The 22,893-nt window shown below is 34.3% G+C and overlaps 3 protein-coding genes across 6 annotated transcripts; 2 read left to right on the top strand and 1 right to left on the bottom strand.

Annotated features, from left to right (window-relative positions):
• The first annotated feature begins 3,801 nt into the window (after positions 1 to 3,801).
• Positions 3,802 to 4,164, top strand: LOC105125255 (protein NIM1-INTERACTING 1-like). The gene has a single exon (XM_011025621.1). The coding sequence runs from the start codon at positions 3,802 to 3,804 to the stop codon at positions 4,162 to 4,164; it is 363 nt and encodes a 120-aa protein (XP_011023923.1).
• A 32-nt stretch (positions 4,165 to 4,196) lies between these two features.
• Positions 4,197 to 8,778, bottom strand: LOC105125191 (pentatricopeptide repeat-containing protein At1g56690, mitochondrial-like). Its single transcript, XM_011025532.1, has 2 exons — positions 6,276 to 8,778; positions 4,197 to 5,224 (listed from the first exon to the last, which is right to left on the bottom strand). The coding sequence occupies exon 1, from the start codon at positions 8,611 to 8,613 to the stop codon at positions 6,502 to 6,504; it is 2,112 nt and encodes a 703-aa protein (XP_011023834.1). The 5' UTR covers positions 8,614 to 8,778; the 3' UTR covers positions 4,197 to 5,224; positions 6,276 to 6,501.
• Positions 8,779 to 12,828: 4,050 nt separating this feature from the next.
• On the top strand, positions 12,829 to 21,043 carry LOC105125189 (ADP-ribosylation factor). Of its 4 annotated transcripts, none has more exons than XM_011025528.1 (7): positions 12,829 to 12,933; positions 13,476 to 13,639; positions 13,732 to 13,802; positions 16,271 to 16,390; positions 16,476 to 16,594; positions 20,618 to 20,699; positions 20,789 to 21,043. In XM_011025528.1, the coding sequence occupies exons 2-7, from the start codon at positions 13,492 to 13,494 to the stop codon at positions 20,792 to 20,794; spliced, it is 546 nt and encodes a 181-aa protein (XP_011023830.1). In that variant the 5' UTR covers positions 12,829 to 12,933; positions 13,476 to 13,491; the 3' UTR covers positions 20,795 to 21,043. The 4 variants fall into 4 exon arrangements, with proteins under 4 accessions (XP_011023830.1, XP_011023832.1, XP_011023831.1 ...); XM_011025530.1 differs by lacking the exon at positions 20,618 to 20,699 and adding an exon at positions 16,675 to 16,756; XM_011025529.1 differs by lacking the exons at positions 20,618 to 20,699; positions 20,789 to 21,043 and adding exons at positions 16,675 to 16,756; positions 16,846 to 17,190.
• The last annotated feature ends 1,850 nt before the right edge of the window (positions 21,044 to 22,893 follow it).

Raw genomic sequence — 22,893 nt, 5'->3', positions numbered from 1 at the left:
GTTTGGATTTGCCAGCCTAGCGTGGCCCATTGTAAGGATATTCGTGTGAACAGCATAATGTTTAGAATTCAGCAAGAATAATGTGAATGCAGGCACCACATTATTGCAAGGATTTCTCTTTTATTTTGAGTTGAAAGGTATCTTTTTTGCGCGTTAATTTCGGCCGACTCTGCATGAAAGCCTATAATTGTGTTGAACCCATCCTGGCCTGACGGGTTAATCGGAGAATCCACGAATCAAAACCGAACCAATCTATATCAACTCGGTAAAACTCCATTGTTAACCCCATCAAACTCACAAGATCTGCACCAATAAATTCTTTATAAGAAAAAGAATGGAAGGTTCTCATGAAAAATGATCGATCCAGGTAATCCAAGTCTTTTTCCTTTAATCGAGGATGACAAATATTAAACTTGAGTAATTATAGAAGGCAACTCTGGCTCGCCAGTAAGGTGTACGACATAAATCCAAAGGCTTAAAGATCACCATCCGTTGCCCATGTGAATACAAAGGAGGTCAATAATTATGATCCGACGCTCCTCTCTTGAATCTATTAACGCTAAACGATCACTATCCATTGCAATTTTAGATTCCCACGAAAGTAGTTGTAAGTTTCTTATTAGGGAAGGTGTTGCTTTTGTCTCACAATCCTGTGCTTGATGACGAACAGCTAACAACTGGCCGAGTAGACCCGTAATCGTTGCTCTCAAAGAGTTCAGCTTTGCCTGAAGCCAAACTCGATTTGCTCCGCAAATTTCATGTTAGGTTTCAAGATGTGCTCATCTTAAAAGACGACAACTACAAATTTATCCTACCAACAAAGTATTAGATCATCGTATGACAATAACTGATCAGTTGCAACTGTGATGGATACTTGCTATGAACAAGAGGAAAACAAAACAAGAGACTTTTAGCGTGTCAATTAAGGAGAGGCAGAGCCATCAAAGTACTCTCACAGAAAGTCTGCCCGCCCCCAAGGAAGACTAGGAGGGCATTTGATATTGTGGTAAATTATAGTTTTTTTTTAAAAAAAAAAAACCAAAGTTTCAAGAGAATTTTCAATAATGCTCGTGTAAAATTATAATGTTTATTAGATAATTAAACACTTTTAAATCTGTAATTGAAAGAAAGCACAGACCATGGAAGAGAAGGAGCCTTAATATACACAATGTTAAAGAGTGTCATGGTGCTTTTTAAAAGCGTCCATCATGGGCAGCAGCCAGCGACTTCGTAGCCATTAATCTTTTACATGCCCAGCACCCACAACAACATCATCGACTCTTACTAGAGGACAAGAGGAAACCGCCGCCGCCACCGTCGTCGTCATTATTATTAGAATCTTTCTTGATAAGAATATACTTAAATCAGTTGTCGTACATCTAAACTAAATTTATTTCTTTCTGATTGAGTTTCAAGTAGAGCATCGATGTCTAAGTAAACTACTGCACTCACATTTATACATATCAAACTAGAATTTGCATCCTAGTCGGATAAAATACGAATAATTACATATAAAATATAAGTGTTGTTATTTTTAAGTGCATACGATGAAATATTTAAAATGAAAATTAAAAACTTGATTAGCCTATAAGACTAAATTAATCAACCATTATAAAGGTTCATAAATTTAAAAAAAATTGATATGACTTGTATGATCTTCCAGGTCAAGAGTAAACTAGACATCCAATTTAAATGATAATATAGACCCTTTATTTGTTAAAAAATAGTTTTATTTTGGAAAGTGAATTCTGAAACAAGTAAATTACTTTTTGGTAGTGTAATGAAAAATAAGTTAAAAAATAGTTTTCAGTGTTTGGTTATATCATGGAAAATAAGCTAAAAAATAACTTATTAATATTTTATTTTTCTCAAGTTTATTAAAATAATAAAAAATAAATATTACAAATTAAATAGTTGAATGAGAATGAAATTAAAAAAATATATAATTTTAGAAATTATCTCAAATAAAATAAATAATAATCAAAATAATAGAGATCAAATCTAAAAAAATAAAAGCTAAAGAAATTAAAATAATAATAATCAATATTTCATAAATTATTTCAAATAAAATAAATAGTAATCAAAAGAATGAGGACCAAATTTGATAGATAAAAATTTAAAATAAAAAATGATAAGAAAAAAGAAAATAGCAATTATAAAAATTAAAATTTAAGAGATGAAACTGAAAAATAAATATTCAAAACAAAATATATATAGCAATCAAAAGTTTAAAGATCACATTTGATATAATCAGCAAATAATGATATTTCTAAATTTTTCACAACTTCCAGAAAGTGTTTTCAGTCCAAATTTTTCAGGAAAACACTTTCCTGAAAACTCAGCTAAATTTTCCTTTGACTAAAAAGTGTTTTCCATTGACTAACTTTTTTAATGACAAACAAACATAAGAAAGTTTGAAAAATAATTTTCCAAAAATCACTTTCCGAAAAACAAACACGGCTAAAAAGGAAAATATTTTCCTGAAAATCAAGCCAAATTTTTCTTTAACTGAAAAGTATTTTTCGTTGATTAGAGAGTATCTTTCGTTGATCAACTTTTTTAATGACAAACAAATATAGGAAAATTTGAAAAATGGTTTCCCAAAAAATACTTTTTAAAAAGTAAACACGGTCCTAATTAAAAAACAATTCATGTTTTTGTTAATTTAACCTTGTCTGAGCCTAGTTTAAACATGAAACAAAGAATTACTGAATGAATAAATTAGAAAAAAATTTAAGGGGTGAAATGAAAAAACAACAATATATTGTATTAACTTGGATTAAAATGTGAAATTTACAATCCAGAAAATGGATATGACCATAATGAGTTAACCTAGTTGAATAATCTATTTGTTTCATTTTCTTTCCTTTATTCTTTTCCTAGTTCAGCCTTGATTGGAACTTAATTAAACATAGATTGTATTAAATCTAGAAGTAAATTGATTAACCTAAGAAACCACAAAAATGATCATAAAACACAAAATCAAATTGGTTTTTCTTCCATGATTTCAATTTATTTTTTAAGTAATATTGATATTTTAAAAAATCATCACTAAAATATTTTCATCAAATAAAACTCGTGAACACTAATATCAATCAATTTAGAGGTTAGAATACGTGAAAATAATAATTTGTTTCTCTATGTTGAAATCCACGAAGCTCTCTTCTTCACAATATGTGAATAAAAAATAATAAAAATAAAGTTATGTATCAAAACTAAATTTAGAAAAACATAAGGGGTCAAAAAAAGTCCGAGTTTGGAAATTAGAGGATTAAATTGTACCTTTTGCACCATCTTTAAACTCACCACCTATTTCCAAGGCCCTTTCTAAGTTGGTTCTTCTCCTTTCAATTTTGTCCTTATCCAAAAACTATGAAGCAATTTGCTATTAATTTTGCAATTAAAAGACTCAATTGTTGGGAAAAAAAAGCTAAGGGGCCAAAATAATAATAAAAAAAAATGTAAAAAAACACAGCTCAAATCTACCGCGTATATGCGTGAATATTACTTCGCCCTGTTACAGACCTCTTTCCGTTTCAAGTTTAGTTTGTTATTGTTATGTTATATGAAGCCCGAAGCCCATTTCTGTCACAGATTTTCTTATGAGACGTGCGGTACCCCATCGAGTCAACTCACACGGGTTCTAGTCGTTGGCTCACTAGTCACTGGCTATAAGTGTAGAATTAATGTGGTTTGGATAGCCTACTTGCCAATGTGCTAAGATATGCTCTATAGTCTATTGCTTACGCTTCTGTCTTTGTTTTTGTTTCTGTTTGAGGAAATAGCTAAAGCTAGCAAGGCATGGAGGGGGAGACAAAGAAGAGGAAGATGGAGTGTATTGAAGCACAAGAAAGACAGAAAGAAGATGAAGATGAAGATGAAGAGAAGATGGAGAAGTTCTTTGCCTTGCTGAGACGCAACAAAGAAATGCATGATCGTATAAGAAGAAACTCAAATGGAATATTTAAAGAGAGAGAGGAGATCAAGCTGAAAGTGGAAGAAGAGAAAGTTATTGTGAATTGGAATCCATCATTTCAGCCAGAAGATTTCTCGGAGGATGGCAAGGATAGTAGTCAGGTAGCTGGTCCTTCCAAGAGAAAGCACGAACAGAAGAAGGATAAGGGAGAAGAAGGCACTGACTTGGACCTAAAGCTTTCATTGTAGAGATCAGGCTAGGTGGCCTTTTCTTTTTCTTCTTCTTTTTCCTTTTCTTTTTCATGGTGAGAAGATGGTCAAGCTTTTAGATTGTTAGCATTAATGCTGTGCTGAATTATCACATAAATATTTTATCCTGCCTCTCTTGTTTATTTGGCTCTACGAAATAATTAAGATTTTTATTTTCCTTCTGATATTTTCCAAGTAGTGGGATAACTTCACTCTTTGAAGTGGCAACGCTAGGCCATGTAAACACTTGATCGTTGAAAGCTCATCTTGTATTTTTTATCCTCGATCGATGAGAGCTCATGTTGTGTTTTTGTATTCTTGTACGAGCCCGAGATACTTCAGCAGTGCATACCTCCTTCCAACAAAAACAAGGCCTAGTTTGGTAGCCTGCAACTCTATGGGCAGTCCCTTTGGAAATTGGAAGAATTTTGTGGAAATGGCTGCAGGCTTTACAGCTTGTCAAAGCTTTTAAAAAAAAAATTGGACCAGGAGGAGATATGGAACATTACTTTAATGATAAACTAGGAGGATGCTTCTCTTGCCCACAGGCACGGTGGCCACCAATAATTCATGCCAGTTGCTTAAAGCACCCTTTTCTTTTGTGTTGGGGCAGCCAAAATGATGCTCAGTGTTTCCTAGATACTTGTCTCATCATATTATTATTTGCTTTGAAAAGTCATGCTCCTCCTCCATCAGCAACTCCAAAGATAAAAATATTAGAGGATCAAAGTGCTTAGCCAATAACAGGTACAGTTTGAGATATCACAGAGCCCAATAGGAACAACAAAGACAATTATCAGAGAAGAAATTTGAGTAGCTATTGTGCAAAAGGATAAAAAGGATAAAACATTCTTGAATGATGCAATACCATGACGTTATGTAATCAACCACTTGTTTATAGCAACTTTGAAAGAAAGCATCCTAGTTGATTCATTTCAGTCATCTTCATTGGACCACATTAAAAGGCATCGCAAGCTACAACAGGTCCAGGTCCCACTTGGATGGCATATTTTTCTATGAATATTGGACCAGGGCTGTAGAAATATGCGACCGAAGTCAACTTGCAATTAAAAGGCAGGAGCTGGTCATTTAACAAAAGTCATAAAAGTTCGGTGAAAACACACTACTAAACAAAATGGAAGAAGAAAGGAAAAACAAGCATGATACCCCTGCGGAAGAACAAGAAAAACAAGCATAAAAGTTTGTGCTGAGAACAAGGTTGCATGTATGCTCAGTTGGGTGGGCTTTAATTTTGCATTTTTATATTGTTGAATCTTTCATATTCAAGGTTATCAACGATGTTAAAAGATGGATTATGAATTAATTTCACCTAACAGTAAAAATCTCAGATGGTCAGATTACACTCCTGATAAAAGATCAAGCATTCATAAATCCTGCAAAATTGTGTTTTCATGCAATGCCTTTCTCTTATTCTGGCTGAATAGCAAAATTCACTCCGTTATGCCATTGCACCAAAGACCTTTTCAGAGTTAAAACAAAAACATTCAAAATTCATACCAGACATATGATCACTTTCTTTCCCTATGAATGTCAATCAACAATACTTTGTATCCCAAGCACCTCGGATCAAATTTTACTCCTATCATTTCATGGATCTAGAACCTGCAGAAGCGTCAGAAGATGTTCGTACATAGGATAATGGAAAAGTAAAATCCTTGAATCTCGTTACTTGAATTGGTTGGAATAACTCAAAACATTTTATACATACAAAACAAAAACTTAAACCAAGCAAAACTTCTTAGTTAGATTGTTAACGTAAGGATTTAGCATGTATGGAAAGCTGGAAGTTTCTCCCTCTAAAAACCATACTCCAGAACCAACTGTAAGACTTCTACTTTTTAATCCTTGGCGGCTGCTTGTCCACTCTATTTCTTGCAAACTTCCAGTGTTAAAAGTATTGATTGCGCTTATTGGAGGACAGTTCTTTACGTACCGAATACTGCAAATATGAGGAAGTAGGCACAGACATCCAAAAGATGCACCAAAGCATCAAAATCTGTAGCCTTGATAATTAATACGCAAAACTTCTGAAATTGTTTTTTCCTTTAATTTTTTCTGCTCTTCTGGAGAAAATGTATGCATGACTGTACCTGGACTTCATAATGGCTTTTAAGAACTCCCGTCAGAATGCTACTAGTTAATTCATCAGCATTCAAATGACTGCTAATATAATCATCTGAATGCAGGATTACTCCATACAACATCTTTTGGCACCAAAATCTCTGAAGGAGGAGCCCATGTAAGGTTTCTATCCTGATTTTGGCTTCAAAAACCACGACCAAAGTTGGCATCAATCCATTAATAAGGTGCTTGTAATTACCAGAAGTCTCTGCAAGAACACAAGCCATCCTTAAAGTGATGGAATCTATTAGCATCCCTCAAAATAATCTCTCTTCCAGTTACTTGAGCTATTAATTTAATTGCCGAATGGCAATCCCCACAGACTCGGAGATTTTTCATCACACGAATAGGCTTCCCTACTGGCACTTTCAGAAGTCCATATGCAACAGCCATTTTCTCACTGTGGTGCCGTAAGCTGTGCATCTTATCTTCTTCATCTACATCATGCATCACAAAACTACAATCAGGACAATATCCAGCTTCCCTTAAAGATGCACCTAATTTTTCCAACCTTTTCATTATCATTTCATGCTCAGGATGGCTTGCGCTGCCTCCCCCAGTGAACATGTGCAATTTATTGTCCACTTCAATCCAACTACAGCCAGGTGATTTGCTCACATTCCTTGCTCTCATTGTTTTTCTCAGTTCCGCAACATCTTTCCATCTGCTTTGGGATGCATAGAGGTTTGATAGCAGGATGTAAGGCCCAGCACTGCTAGGCTCAAGCTGTAGAAGTTTCTTTGCCGCAATTTCAGCCAAATCCAAATTCTTATGGGTTCTGCATGCACTTAATAAAGCACCCCAAACAATAGCATCTGCTTCCACAGGCATATTTTCAATCAAATTCATTGCCTCATTTAGCTTCCCTGCTCGGCCAAGTAGATCAACCATGCAAGCATAATGTTCAGTTTTTTGATCCACTTGATATTTTGATTTCATTGACTCAAAAATTTCAAGCCCTTCTTTAACCTTCCCAGTGTAACCACATGCTGAGAGAACTCCAATAAAGGTAATTTCATCAGGTGCAGCACCTGAAGAGAACATCTCATGGAAAACTTCCAAGGCTTTCTCTCCAAAACCATGCTGCGCATAACCAGCAATAATGGAATTCCACATGACAATATCCTTTGAAGAGAACCTATCAAACACCCTTTTTCCTGTCACAAGATCACCACACTTGATATACATCGTGATCAAAACTGAAGAAACGTATATGTCTAAATCAAAGTGGGATCTTACCAACTGTGAATGAACCTGTCTACCATGATCAAGACTTGCCAAGCTGCCACAAACGGAAAGAATACTTATGATGGATGGGAAATTTGGCCTGACCCCTTCTCTTTGCATCAAACTAAATAAAGCAAGCGCTTCCAATTCAAATCCTTTTCTCTCATAAATCTTGATCAACGCACTCCATGTCCCATCATCCTTCTCCTTCATTTGATCAAACACCCACCTCGCTTTCCCCACCTCCCCATTCAATCCAAACCCCATGATCATCTCATTACAAGCAGCAACTGGTTTAACAGGCATTGCCTTAAAAAGTTCAGCAGCCTCATTAATCCTACCACTCCTCGTATACCCCTTCAACATTGCTGTCCATGTCACCTCATTCTTATCCGGCATTACTTCAAACAACTTCCTAGCCACATCCACCTTATTATTCATTGCATACCCACTAATCATACTAGTCCAAGCAACTACATTCCTTCGAGGCATCTCGTCAAAAATTTCTCTTGCCTCACTCAACCTTCCTTCCGAACACAATCCACCAATCATATTAGTGCTAGCAACAACATCCTTCACTGGAATCATATCAAAAAGCCGTCTAGCCTCATCAACACGTCCATCTTCAATCAAACCGCCCAACATCACAGTCCAAGAAACGACATTTTTTTCCGGCATTCTCCAAAACAATAATTCAGCCTCATCTATCAATCCCTCTTGCACATACCCTCTAACCATCGCGGTCCATGAAACCACATTCCTCTCAGGCATTTTATCAAACACTTTTCGCGCTTCAGAAATCATTCCATTCTTAACGTACCCGGAAACCAATCCGTTCCAAGAAATCGTATTTCTCTCAGGCATTTTATCAAACAGTTTCTGGGCTTCACCTGGCCGTTTGTTATGAAAGTAACCAGCCACAATTGCATTCCAAGAAGTAACTGTTTTGCTTTGTAAATCATCAAATATATTTCGAGCTCTGTCTATTTGGCCAAGACGTGCAAAATACGAAATTTGACATTGGGTTATTGCAGCAGAGCTTGAAAAATAACTTCTATATGGAATCAAACGGAACCGCATTGATAAACAAAAAACTAAAGAACCCAGATGGCAGAAACTGTTGAAGTTTAGATTTTGATGGTGCCCGGAAGCCGAAAACAGTGGGAAAAAATGGGATAAAGCGTTAGTTACTCGTGTAGTGTAACTAAAGATGACAAGGGGTGTCTGAGTGACCTGTCGTAGGAAAGTAAAGTAAAATTTACGCGGAAATGGTTTCTTAGTTGGCCTGGAAATGATTTAAAAGTAGTTTTTATGGTTAATTTTTTCTTAATTTTAAAAATTTTAATTTTGTAGTTAAAAATAGTTTTGAGACACCACCTAGAAATCAACTCAGGACAGGATACATATTAATCCAAATAAATTTAAAAAATTAAAATAATATTATTTTAATAAAAAAACAGATCAAACTACAATCCATTAAATCATCCACTCAACCTTGATTTTAAACAAGATCAATTAAGTGTTTTAATTTTGTATTTTTCAACTCAAATTAGTGTAAATTATGATTTAGTTGAATCTCCAATTAATTTGTTAAATTTATTCAGGTTTTAAAATATTGTAGTTAATTTTTATAAGAAGTTTTTAAATGTAAGAAATATACTTAATGAAATTATTTGAGAAATGAATTTAATTTTCATTAAGTGTAGAATGATAAAATAATAATAATAATAAGGGTTTAATATAAAGAGTGTTGGGGGCATGATTAATGGAATGTAACCTGTCCTTAGCCAACGGACCAGAACAAAAGCTGCCCGAAAATAAAATAAAATGAACAAGAAATAATAATGGTTTTTGTAAGTTTTACACATATTAAATAAAAGATAATAAAAGGTGAATTCATCTTTTATCTTCTCACGAAACATTGTTTCACGGAATGGTATTTTGATTTATTTATTTTTGCTTTTGTTTTTTCTTTTTTTTTTAAATTTTATTTTTTAATATTAAATTCAGTAAGAATTAAGTTTTATAATTTATTTTTATTTATTTTTTTACATGGTCATCATAATTTCGTGCTATAGTTTGTGGATTTAATAGGTTAATCTGAGTTAATTTAAGTTATTTTTTACTATTTTTTAATTAATTTTTTAATTTTATTTTTTAATATTAGGTTGATTAGAAATTATATTTTTATAATTTATTTTAATATATTTTTTTATAAAATTACCATAGTATTATAACTAAGCTTATAGATTTGATAAGTTAATCTGAGTAATTTAATATAATATTATCTAAATATTAAAAAAATAATGTCAATTAAAAAAAAATTATGCCAAATTATTCAAATTATTTTTAGATTAATTAAGTTAATTGAGTAAGAAGAACAACTCCACACCGTTTAAATTTTTACTATAAAATATATTATTAGCAATATCTAAATATTATTTTTTATATTAAAAAACTTAATTAATTCAATGATCAATTATTTACTATTAAGTGATTATCAATAGTTGTTGTGCTTGCTATATATGACTAGTGGCTTCCTAACACATCCAATTTCAGTGACAATCATAGCAGAAAATGGCAAAAGATTAGCCAGCAGTACCTTCGTTTCTCATTCTTCTCAAGAAGGCGACAGATATTGAATTTTCCAGGAGGTGTGTACGGGAGAATTGCTTGTAGTTCTTAGAGAAGATTCCTTATTAGAAGGGCAATCCAACTTTTTACGTTGGCATGTTTGCAATTTCAAGAACAACGCAAAATCTTCTCTATCAAAAGCTGCGCCATGCTTCCGGTTGGTGCCATTGTCAAAAGTCTCTAGAGAGTAATTAGATAGGTTACATGGAGATATCATCCTTGTTGGCTGCCGATCCGGCAAAAGAAATCCAATGCAGCATGCGGTGAAGAGTAAGCCATCGACGGCGCTTTGGAGGCTGTAGTCAAAGCAGCTGCTTCTATGCACTGTATCCCATCCCCGGCGCTTTGGAGGCTGTAGTCGAAGCAGCTGCTTCTATGCACTGGATCCCATCCCAACTTGCATAGCAGTGTCTTTCATTGCAGATCTGATATGAAAAATGTTATGATGTTCATTCTGTAACTATCAATACTCACTTAATTATGCAGTGTCCATCTCTTTTCTGTAACTATCAGGAACAATATGTATGCGCTTCATGCGTCTTCTTGTTTCGCAGTCAACATAGTAACAAAAAAGCATAAAAATTCCTGAAAATGCAGAGAAAAAATCACCAGGAATGTCATTGTGACAATTGTCAGTTATGTAAAGTGCATTTCGGAGCCCTTCATCATTGACGGAATTTCCAAAATCTAAAATCCATCCAAACAAAAACAATAAATGTTGATTCATCGTTCGCCATGTATTCTCCTTGAAATTCCAAGTGATTTCAGACCCAATCGTAAGGTTATGGACTCCAATATCATCATCATCATCATCTTTGGATTGGCTTTGAGCAAGCAAGATGCCACTGCTCAAACCTTTGACAACATGAACATGAATTCTGCGTCGAGCAAGAGATGAAACAGAGAGACTAACGGATACTGAAGAAACAGCAAGAGGGTGGTGGTGAGCTAGTCATGGTTATTTTTACTTCTGCTATCGACAACAAATTCTGTTCCACAGCAATTCTAACGAGGCAGAACTCAGAATGAATCAAATCCAAGAAAAGAAAGGGTTAGATCAAAGCCTTTCCACCCCACAAAATCATGAACTGGCATGGATCATCCTGGTTTTACAAGGATTCTGGTAATTTTTGCTTTTCAAAGAATTTCTATTTCTATTGTACTCATGTTGAAGCTATTTGTCTAAAACATTGAAGCAGGTTCTTATTCACCATAAAAACATCAGATTTGAACCAATTTCAAATGTGATCCTTTTCTTCTTTTTTTCAAGCACTGTACATTATTGGTTAGTTGATAGTGTTAAGGAGTAGAAAAAATGGGGCTTGCTATTCTTTTAGTATTAATATTAAAAATACAATTCATTCAACATAATAATTTGACTTAAAAAATTAAAAAATTTAATTCAATTTAAATTTATCTTAATTCAATTAAAGTTGATTAATGCAATAAAATTTAATCTGAACTTAGTGTAGATGAAACTTGTTTAAGAATATAGTTATGGTTGTTTTTTAAATAATTTTTTGTATTAAAATATATGTTAATTATTTTTTTAATTTTAAAAAATTATTTTTGATATTAACATATTAAAATAATTTGAAAATATTAAAAATAAATAAAAAATAAAAAATTTAATTTTTTTTAAAATACTTTAAAAATATAGGAATAAATAGGGGAAAAAAACAAAATAAACTTGTTTTAATAAAATTGAAGGGTCAAACACTTCCGAGTTGTGTAGAAAGCAACAGGAAGATTAAGTCAAAATTGTTTTAATAAAATAAAATCTTTTTTTTTTTTGGGCAGAGATCAGTTTTGAGAGAGTTTAGAGTTATGATTAAAAGCCCATTAAGAAAGCAACAGAATCTCATTGGTTAAGCTACGCAAATTAATGACTCTTTCGTTGGCTGAAATGCTGACTAAGCCAAGCTGTCGTGTGACCGAATCAATTAAATATATAGCGAGGCAACCACCAGGAAGACGAGAATGGCTATTCGTTGTCAGTGAGGTTTTGGCCTAGCGGTGGGAGGGTCCCTTCTTCTGCACTTGGGTTCGAATTTTATTATGCATGTCTGTCATTTATGTGGTGCCTTACCTGTTTACTGGGCTTGCAGAATGTTCAGTGGACCGTGGAGATTAGTCGTGGGGCGTGTAAGCTGACCCGGACACCCCACATAAATAAAAAAAAAATGGCTATTCGCTATGTGTTCGGTAATGACTTATAAATATTTTTTATTTAAAAGTATATTAAAATAATTTTTTTAATTTTACATGTCAAAATTATTAAAATAAAATATCAATTTTATATATTTTAAAATAAAATACACTTTTAAAAATTACCGATAAAAAATAAACAGTGCCTTATTCTTCTAATTGGCCACCTTCCAATTTTTTTCTTCGATACTTCTTTTGTTGTGATATTTGACAACACATAATGTCTTCTGTTTTTTTTAATTTTTAATTATTTTTTTAGAAATTCTTTTGTTTTTAATATATTATATCAAAATTATAAGAAATATTTTTTAAAAAAGTCTCTTGAAAAAAAAAAACAAGAAAATAAACGGTCCTTCGAAAATCAACCAAAAAATGTGGGGTCTACAAATTGAATATCAATTTTTACCCTAACCTCGTTAAATCACTACGCCGTTAACTCATCGCTTCCATCAAGCGAAGATCGATAAATAGAGCCCGTATCTTTACTATTTCCTTCATTTCTTTCTGGGCAGCTTGTCTTCTCTGTAGACCCTGCCCTCTCCTTCCCTCCCTTTCTCTGTAAGCCATCGCTATCTCTCTGTTCCTATTGATTTTGATATCGTTGTTGTAGATCTTGATCTGGGCTTTGGTCAGATTGTTCTTGTTTGGGTTGTATAGTCTGTTTTTTCTTTATTAAAAATGGTACATAGATCTGATCCATGTTAGATTAGATCTGTTTTTTGGTGTTTGTTGAGTTTTTATATGACCCTCTTTCTTGTTTTGTTTGCTGGTGTTGATTTAAGGGATTTCATGAATCAATAAAATTCGGGTTTGGTGTGAAATATTGAAATGAAAATAAAGGATTTGAAAAGAAGACTTTATCATGTATATAAGCTTGGATCTCTTGATTTACTGTTTTTTTTTCATTCTCTGATAGATTGAACATGTTTGTGAAACAGTATGAAAAAGGAAAGTTTTTGCTTGTGTTTGTAAATGTTGGTTAAGATCTTGCTTGCTTGCATGTATTGTTTATTTTGATTGATTGGCGTGATCAATAGAATGTTATGGAAGGTGTTAAAGGCATCTTTTTTTTAAGATTGATTGTTGGGATTTTGATGCAGGTTTGATTTAGGAAAGATGGGGCTTTCATTCACTAAGCTTTTTAGCCGTCTCTTTGCCAAGAAAGAAATGAGAATTCTCATGGTGGGTCTTGATGCTGCTGGTAAGACTACCATATTGTACAAGCTCAAGCTTGGAGAGATTGTCACCACTATTCCTACAATTGGTATGGAAATTTACCAGTACCTTATAGTTATCTCATTACTGAATTTATCGTGCACTCTTGTATTGTTTGGTTAATTGTCTGTTTCTATTTAGGGTTTAATGTGGAGACTGTAGAATACAAGAACATAAGCTTCACTGTCTGGGATGTTGGTGGCCAGGACAAGGTATGTACATGTTGTAAATTGTAATGAGAACTTTGGCAATAATGACAATATTAGGAAAATTTATTGAATTGTTGTCAATATGTGTCATTGATATTATTAAAACTTATCAAATTGTTGTCTATATGTATCAAAGTGTTTGTGCTTGTCTCTTGCTGTAAAATGTGCCTGTCGTGTACTGATTAGGTATGGCTCCATCAGCACAGAATCAAATCATAAGCTACATGGATTTAACCGGTTAATGTTGCCATTTTTCCTTTTTCTGTATGAAAGGAGAAGCTAACAATTGTGTTGCTGAAATTTTACTAGTAGAAGCAGATGCACACTTATACATGCCTTTGTAGTCTATGTTTCCATTAGCACAATAAATACGTAAGCTATATTGAGTAGAGTCATCTTGTCTTGCATGGATTTTCCTCTTGTTGGAATGAGCAAGTGTTTTGTTGTCTGTGGTTGTAAATGATGTGTTGTTGAAGTTTTGGTTGTTCATGTGCTTATCGACGGTCTTGTGCTGGCTCCTTGAATTCCACCAGCACATAACATATTCGGAAGCTACATTAATTAACTCACCTTTTCTTTCAGTTCTCCTGTCTTTGTGAGGAAAGCTTTCAATGGTGCAGTGTACATCATAAATCTTATATCCACTGTCATGTTGTTAATGCGTATGATTATATTTCGTGCAATGCATGTATTTGTGCATAGGTAGAATTTGGTTGTTCATGTGCTTATCAACGGTCTTGTGCTGGCTCGTTGAATTCCACCAGCACATAACATATTCGTAAGCTACATTAATGAACCCACCTTGTCTTTCAGTTCTCCTGTCTTTGTGAGGAAAGCTTTCAATGGTGCAGTGTACATCATAAATCTTATATCCACTGTCATGTTGTTAATGCGTATGATTATATTTCGTGCAATGCATGTATTTGTGCATAGGTAGAATTCAGTTGTATTTTTTTATGCTGATCAATCAAGGATGTAGTTAAAGTTGAATTTGATTAGATGCTTTGTCATTTGCACACAACAAATACATAAGCTATATTGAGTAGAGCTCATGTTGTCTTTCATGGTTTATCCTCTTGTTGGAATGAGTAATGACAACCCATGATATGGCAGATGTTTTGTTGTCTGTGATTGTAAATGATGTGTTGTTGAAGTTGTGGTTGTTTATGTGCTTATCGACGGTCTTGTGCTGGCTAGTTGAATTCCACCAGCACATAACATATTCGTAAGCTACATTAATGAACCCATCTTGTCTTTCAGTTCTCCTGTCTTTGTGAGGAAAGCTTTCAACGGTGCGGTGTACATCATAAATCTTATATCCACTGTCATGTTGTTAATGTGTATGATTATATTTCGTGCAATGCATGTATTTGTGCATAGGTGGAATTTGGTTTCATTTTTTTATGCTGATCAATCAAGGATGTAGTTAAAGTTGAATTTGATTAGATGCTTTGTCATTTGCGCACAACAAATACATAAGCTATATTGAGTAGAGCCATCTTGTCTTTCATGGATTTTCCTCTTGTTGGAATGAGCAAGTGTTTTGTTGTCTGTGGTTGTAAATGATGTGTTGTTGAAGTTTTGGTTGTTCATGTGCTTATCGACGGTCTTGTGCTGGCTAGTTGAATTCCACCAGCACATAACATATTCGTAAGCTACATTAATTAACTCACCTTTTCTTTCAGTTCTCCTGTCTTTGTGAGGAAAGCTTTCAACGGTGCAGTGTACATAAATCTTATATCCACTGTCATGTTGTTAATGCGTATGATTATATTTCGTGCAATGCATGTATTTGTGCATAGGTAGAATTCAGTTGTATTTTTTTATGCTGATCAATCAAGGATGTAGTTAAAGTTGAATTTGATTAGATGCTTTGTCATTTGCACACAACAAATACATAAGCTATATTGAGTAGAGCTCATGTTGTCTTTCATGGTTTATCCTCTTGTTGGAATGAGTAATGACAACCCATGATATGGCAGATGTTTTGTTGTCTGTGATTGTAAATGATGTGTTGTTGAAGTTGTGGTTGTTTATGTGCTTATCGACGGTCTTGTGCTGGCTAGTTGAATTCCACCAACACATAACATATTCGTAAGCTACATTAATGAACCCATCTTGTCTTTCAGTTCTCCTGTCTTTGTGAGGAAAGCTTTCAACGGTGCAGTGTACATAAATCTTATATCCACTGTCATGTTGTTAATGTGTATGATTATATTTCGTGCAATGTATGTATTTGTGCTTGCATTGAATTTGTCTGTGTTATCATTTATGCTGATCAATTAAGGATGTAATTAAAATTGAATTAGAATCATGTGTATAAAAAACAACCTGCTCATGTGCGGTCTGTCACCCAGGAGACATTTTCCGTCGCTCTATCCTAAATACTGTGGGCATTTCATTCATTTTTTTCATGTCACTGTTTGATGGTAAAGGAATTGTTTTTCAATCTACTTTTCTTTTTTGTGCAGATCCGACCACTGTGGAGGCATTATTTCCAAAACACTCAAGGGCTCATCTTTGTGGTTGATAGCAATGATCGTGACCGTGTGGTTGAAGCTAGGGATGAGCTGCACCGGATGTTGAATGAGGTAGTCATAAGCTTTAACTCTCACTTCTTACTTTTGCTATTGTGGCTTTATGCTTTTTAATAATGGAAATTTATTTTTTGAATAGGATGAATTGAGGGATGCTGTGCTACTTGTGTTTGCAAACAAGCAAGATCTTCCAAATGCTATGAATGCTGCTGAAATTACAGATAAACTTGGTCTTCATTCGCTACGTCAACGCCACTGGTAAATGATAATATCTCCATTTTGAATATGTTGATAGTTTGCTGTTGCATATATGCCATCCAATCTGTGTTTTATTTCAGGTATATCCAGAGCACCTGTGCCACTTCTGGTGAAGGTCTTTATGAGGGACTAGACTGGCTCTCCAACAACATTGCTAGCAAGGTAGGGTCCTAACTCGTGTCTTGTAAGAAATAATGATAAAAAGTCTTCGGGTTTTGTTGGATGTAACTTTGTCTGCTGAATCGTGGCAGGCTTAAGAGATGGGTTGATTTCTGCAGCTTTTTGGGTAGCATTCTGCTTCAATTTGGGAGACATTGTTAGGCTGTTTGGTGTTCAAGGATTCCTTATCCTACGAGATTGTTAAGAGAAGAATGTATTTGTTTGGTTTTGTAAGATATTGTTACTGTAATAGAAATTGGCAAATTATCCCTAATAGATACTAAAATAATTCATGATTCACAGTTTTTAACATGATGTATCTTGATTCAAGTTTTATGCTATTGGGGCTTTTGTAGAGTATGGTTCTTCATTGACCAGCCATTGCTTGATTCTGGCGGTTGCCATTTTAAATTACAATAATGCTGTAGAACCTTGACCGAATGTATGTACATCTCCCGTGTTGAAAGCTTGTCAGTCTTCAGACACACATGTTACTTTTCCTGGTGCCATGAACAGAATCTAGATGTGAATACATGTGTAGAACCGACTTCTAAGAGAAATTTCAGTTTGTGCCTCTCTACATCATGAACCTAGCTAGCTTCTCCTATTTGGCCGGCCAGCTACTTGGCTTATTAACGATTCCATGTTTTTATTTTTTATTTCATCAATTCCAATAGATTTAATATCCAGCATAACCTAATCTCAATCAATTCATAGTTAATTTGTATTTCTTCTATATTTCTTTTCCAAAATTCATGATTTCTACTTGATATACTGTTTAAATTGCATGAAATTGCTAAAGTTGATTTAGATATTATTCAAGTCTTCGAATCCCCTCTAAGATATTTGCAGGTGCCGGAAGAGAAGAGAATCCCCTCTTTTTTAGCTAATTTACTCTTTTATCTCTTCTTAAGCATAATATGATTTTTCCTTCCTCTTATTATTATTTTTTTATTATTTTCTTGATGCCGCACTGTTTTTATAATTTTTCTAAATCTTAATTTATTTATTTTATTAGTCAGAAGTTTCAATTAAATCTTACTTCAAGTCAGGTTCTATAATCATGGGTAGAGGTATCAATGAACATTTTCCTTTCTTTCTTTCTTTTCTTTTTTTTCTTACCAATTCAACTCAATTTAATATTAAAAATCGATAGAAGTTAGCTACTGAGTAATCGAAGACAACACAAAAATTAATTAACTAAATTTAAAATAAATTAAAAAAAATAAATAATGCACACAAACACAATGGTAAAATTTAATATTTCTGCCAAATTAAATAATAAATGAAACTAGTAATTAGAAATATAATAAATCCACCGTCCCAAAATAAAAGTACGGTCCAGAAACTGAATCTCACTTCGACACTAACGTCATTAAGTCATTAACGGCGTTAACTCACGTCCATGGCTAGATTCTATACGCCCATAGATAAATATCCCCTTCTCTTTCTCATTTCTTTCATCTCCTTTCTCTGCACAGCTTCTTAGTGGATCCTGCCCTCTCTCTTCGTCTTCGTTCTGTAAGTCGTCTCTCTTTCTATATATATTGTTGATGTTATTACTGTAGATCTTGATTGGTCTTATTTTGGTTCTAAAGTTTGTTTTTTTGTTTTTGTTTTAAAGGGTTCATAGATCTGACCTGTGATAGATTAGATCTGTTTTGGGATGTTTGTTGAATCTTTTGACGACCCTTGTGCTTGTTTTGTTAGTTGGTATCAGCATAAGGGAGATCATGAATCTATAGAACTTGGGTTTAGTATGAAATAATGGAAGGAAAGTGAAGGAATTGAAAGGAATGGGGTTTTTAATGTGTTAAAGTTTGGATCTTTTGGATCTGTTGATTTTTATATGATTTGTGAGATGATTTATCTTTTTTTTTAAGTCTGAATTTGGAGTTTTTGATTTACTGATTTGTTTTTGATGCAGCTGAGAACAAGGAAAGATGGGGCTCTCATTCACCAAACTTTTTAGCCGTCTGTTTGCCAAGAAAGAAATGCGGATTCTCATGGTGGGTCTCGACGCTGCTGGTAAGACCACCATCTTGTACAAGCTCAAGCTCGGAGAGATTGTCACCACCATTCCAACAATTGGTATGTCCTCGAAATATTACTGGTATTTCAGGGTTGTTTTAGTGCTGAATTTGTTTGGTTTGGGTAAGGGATGCTTATATGTGGATTTCATTATAGGGTTTAACGTGGAGACTGTGGAATACAAGAACATAAGCTTCACTGTCTGGGATGTAGGTGGTCAGGACAAGGTACGGAAACTTCTGCTATACTGTGATGAGAACTTCGAATGGCATTAGGAAAACTATTTAATTTTTATCTTTTTGAGTTGCTGATTGATTAATATTTCAACTTTAATCATTGACTTAGCCTAACATGATGTGCATTTATGTTTGTACTTGGTGTCTTTGATTGTAAATTGTACCATGGAAGGTCTTGTGCTGATTAGATATTGCTTCATCAGAACATAAAAAAAAAAAAAACATAAGCTACATGGATTTAGCTACTTAGTGTTACATTTTTTTTTCTTTTTCTTAGGAGCGGAAGCTATCCATTGCATGGCTGAAATTCTACAATTGTAAGCACATGCAGACACCGTCGCTGTCTAAGTTTGTCTTTGGTTATATATGTGCTTATGAATGGTCTCGTGCTGATTATATGCTTTTCTTTAGCACGCAACAAAAACATAACCTATAATGATTAGAGCCATCTTTGATTTCATTGTTTGTTGCTGTGAGTGGTTGAAGTTCTCACTGATGCTTGTGCTTATGGACGGTCTTGTGCTGGTTAGTTGGTCCTCCACCAGCACATAACATATTCATAAGCTACACTACTGAAGCCACCTTGTCTTTCAGTTTTTTCCTTTTATCTTTGTGAGGAAAGGACATCCCAGCTGTGGCGTGCATTATCATAAATTATAAATTGCAATCATAAATGGGTATACTTATATATTACTCTTATGCATTTATAAGCAACAAAAATCAATATGCTTGTCATGAACGAATTCATAGGCTATATTAATAAAGCCACCTTATCTCAATTTTTCCTTTGCCTTTCTGTGAGTATCTGGTCATCACTTTGCACAATCACTAATGATAGTGCTTAAATGTTTCCCTGTGCATTTATTTGTGTTTGCACGGACCGTAATAGCATCCTTACAGATGTTTAAGAAATTGTTTGATGTTGAATAATCGAGTTACCAGTCTCTCTGTCATGGTTTGAAAATCCTAAGCTATTTCTCTGTTTGTTGTCTTGTCTTTTATGCTGATCAAATAAGGATTTAATTTTAGCTCTGGTTTTTGGAAGCATGAACTTAGAATTGCCAGTTTATGAACAGGGTCACCTACTCAAGTTCTGCTGTCAGAATACAATATCTTGTTTTCATATCTCATGTCTGGTACAAGGATTACTTTTTCTCAAATTGCTTTTCTAATTTGCACAGATCCGACCATTGTGGAGGCATTATTTCCAAAACACTCAAGGGCTCATCTTTGTGGTTGATAGTAATGATCGTGACCGTGTGGTTGAAGCTAGGGATGAGCTGCACCGGATGTTGAATGAGGTAGTCATAAGCTTTAACTCTCACTTCTTACTTTTGCTATTGTGGCTTTATGCTTTTTAATAATGGAAATTTATTGTTTGAATAGGATGAATTGAGGGATGCTGTGCTACTTGTGTTTGCAAACAAGCAAGATCTTCCAAATGCTATGAATGCTGCTGAAATTACAGATAAGCTTGGTCTTCATTCACTCCGTCAACGCCACTGGTAATTGATAACATGTCCATTGCCAATTTCTCGATAGTTTGCTGCCATGTAAATATCCCATGGATGTCATCTGAGCTGTGTGTTTATTGCAGGTATATCCAGAGCACCTGTGCCACTTCTGGTGAAGGTCTCTATGAGGGACTAGACTGGCTCTCCAACAACATTGCTAGCAAGGTAAGGTCCTAACTCGTGTTTTGTAAGACATAATGATAAAAAATCCTTGGGTTTTCTTGGATGTAACATTGTCTGCTGAATCTTGGCAGGCTTAAGAGATGGATCGATTTCTGCAGCTTTTTCGATAGCACTCTACTTCAAATTGGGAATCGTGCTAGGTTGTTTGGTGTTCAGATTTTTAATCCTTTGATTGTCAAGAGAATGTATGTTTGGTTGTGTAAGATATTGTTACTGTAATAGAAATTGACAAATTATCCCTATAGGTTTTAAAATAATTCATGATTCACAGTTTTTAACATAATGTATCTTGATTCAAGTTTTATGCTAGTGGGGTTTTTGAAGAATTGTGCTTCTTTCAATGACCAGCCATTGCTTCATTGCAATCTCAAGTAATGTAGTTCTGCGGGCCGGTCAAATTTTTGTGTACTGAAGGAAGCTTAGACGACGGTGCTATTTTAAAAAAGCAAGAAAATTTTAGATCAGGTAGTTTAATAATTTTATTTAAACTATAGACAATAATATCAGACTAATTGAAAAATAAACTTCTATTGATATTATATTTGGAAGAAAAAGAAAAAAAAAGATTTGTTGGAGATTCATTGTTATTTTACAATGGATATCTCGTTACAAAATTAAGTTTGCAATCAACGTAGTTGTCAATTCTATTTAATTTAAGAATAAAATAAAAAATAAATTTAATAAAGAATAAAGAATAGAAAGATCATTCTATTTAATTTTTTTAATAAAAATTAATTAAAAATAAATTTAACAAAGAATAATAAATAGAAGGATTATGATAATCTAATTAAATAAAAATAATCGAAGTGCAAAGACAATCTCACACTCATCCAATTGGTCTCGAGGGGGCAAAGGTCCCTGCTTCGGCAAAACGGATAGATACTTCAGTGCTGTCGATTCACATGCTTTCAGCAGTCCTTTGTAATTTCCTGTAGATACCTTCAGAAATGCTTGCACAACAATCTTTAGTCATATACTCACATCTTCATGGTCATATACTCACTAATTAAGGAATTCTATAATTCTGGATCTGTTGCGCTATCGGTGTTCAAGAGTTGGTTCGATGGTTAGTTCAGTCTGCACCGATAAAGAAGTCCTAGGAAATGAGCAGGAGTTGAAAGCCTGAAATCATTTTCTTGTTCATCTTAGGTGAAAATGATTGTAGGAGAGACTGCATGTAAAGGACTACAGCATTATAGCAGATGAGATGTGGAGTTTGACAACTTGACATGAATGATTTCTATATAAATCTGTAGAGCCACGAATTAAGGTGGTGTTGATTAATGAATCGAGAAAAAAAGATGTAAACAGCGGAGAAAAAAAGATACTGATCCATCCCATCCTCCAAAAAAGTTATTATTGCCTTAACACTGTTGCAATTTCAACGAGGTAGTCAGGATTTCAGCAGGTGCCTGTTCTGACACAGACGTTACCCCAGCAAAATCAGACACGGAAATGAGAATGTCCAACTGCTTAATCCTTTCAATTAAAAAGAAATATGGGTTCACTGGGAAAGCAGGAGGCATACCCCTTTCAAAGGCAGATATTGCTGCTGGTGTTGCTGATTCCATAGATGCTTGCTGAAAACCCTCCACAACTAGCTGATTATCCTGTACACATTCACCAAGAACCTTTCTAACCTCTGGAGTAGTAGCTTTATTAAGGAGTGTGAGTATAAACACAGGTCTCGGTAGCACTTTTCAGAGCTAGGGGAATAGTCAGATGAGTCAGGCCAACAAGGTTATTGAAAATTTTGATGCAAAGGTTATAGTCCTGAGTTTCGCGGCAGTTCTTTGGTTTGCACATCAAATTGTGCAGAATGGATCAAGAAGAGCATCAGCAATGAGGAAAACAGGAAAGAATGGCCAAGGACAGAAGCCATGTATTTGTTAGAAATTGGATAGATGAGTTGCATGGGGATGATGTGTGCTTTGAGGACTTTGACAGTAACGATGGTCAAATTAGAATTTATTATGTCTCCGGAACATCTCAGAAAACTTTGGCAATGCAATATATATATATATATAGTTGAATTTACTCTCAATATTAGATTTTGGGAATGCTGTTCTTGCCTAAAATATTTCATGAAATCATTTTTTGAAATAATTTTCAATTGATTAGTACTTTGAAACAAGCGTTGTTTTGGAGGGGGGGGGGGGGGGGGGGTTTTTTTGGT

This window comes from Populus euphratica, unplaced genomic scaffold, assembly GCF_000495115.2.
Source record: "Populus euphratica unplaced genomic scaffold, PopEup_1.0 scaffold28.1, whole genome shotgun sequence".
In the NCBI taxonomy this organism is placed as follows: Eukaryota; Viridiplantae; Streptophyta; class Magnoliopsida; order Malpighiales; family Salicaceae; genus Populus; species Populus euphratica.
This window is presented reverse-complemented; position numbering and strand designations above follow the sequence as displayed.

What these genes read in the sequence shown, in the direction of transcription:
- LOC105125255 (XM_011025621.1), top strand. Translation starts at nt 3,802, where the DNA reads ATGGAGGGGGAGACAAAGAAGAGGAAGATGGAGTGTATTGAAGCACAA.
- LOC105125191 (XM_011025532.1), bottom strand. Translation starts at nt 8,613, where the DNA reads ATGCGGTTCCGTTTGATTCCATATAGAAGTTATTTTTCAAGCTCTGCT.
- LOC105125189 (XM_011025528.1), top strand. Translation starts at nt 13,492, where the DNA reads ATGGGGCTTTCATTCACTAAGCTTTTTAGCCGTCTCTTTGCCAAGAAA. An exon ending in CACCACTATTCCTACAATTG is followed by an intron (nt 13,640 to 13,731) that starts GTATGGAAATTT and finishes GTTTCTATTTAG; the next exon opens with GGTTTAATGTGGAGACTGTA. An exon ending in TCGCTACGTCAACGCCACTG is followed by an intron (nt 16,595 to 20,617) that starts GTAAATGATAAT and finishes TGTTTATTGCAG; the next exon opens with GTATATCCAGAGCACCTGTG.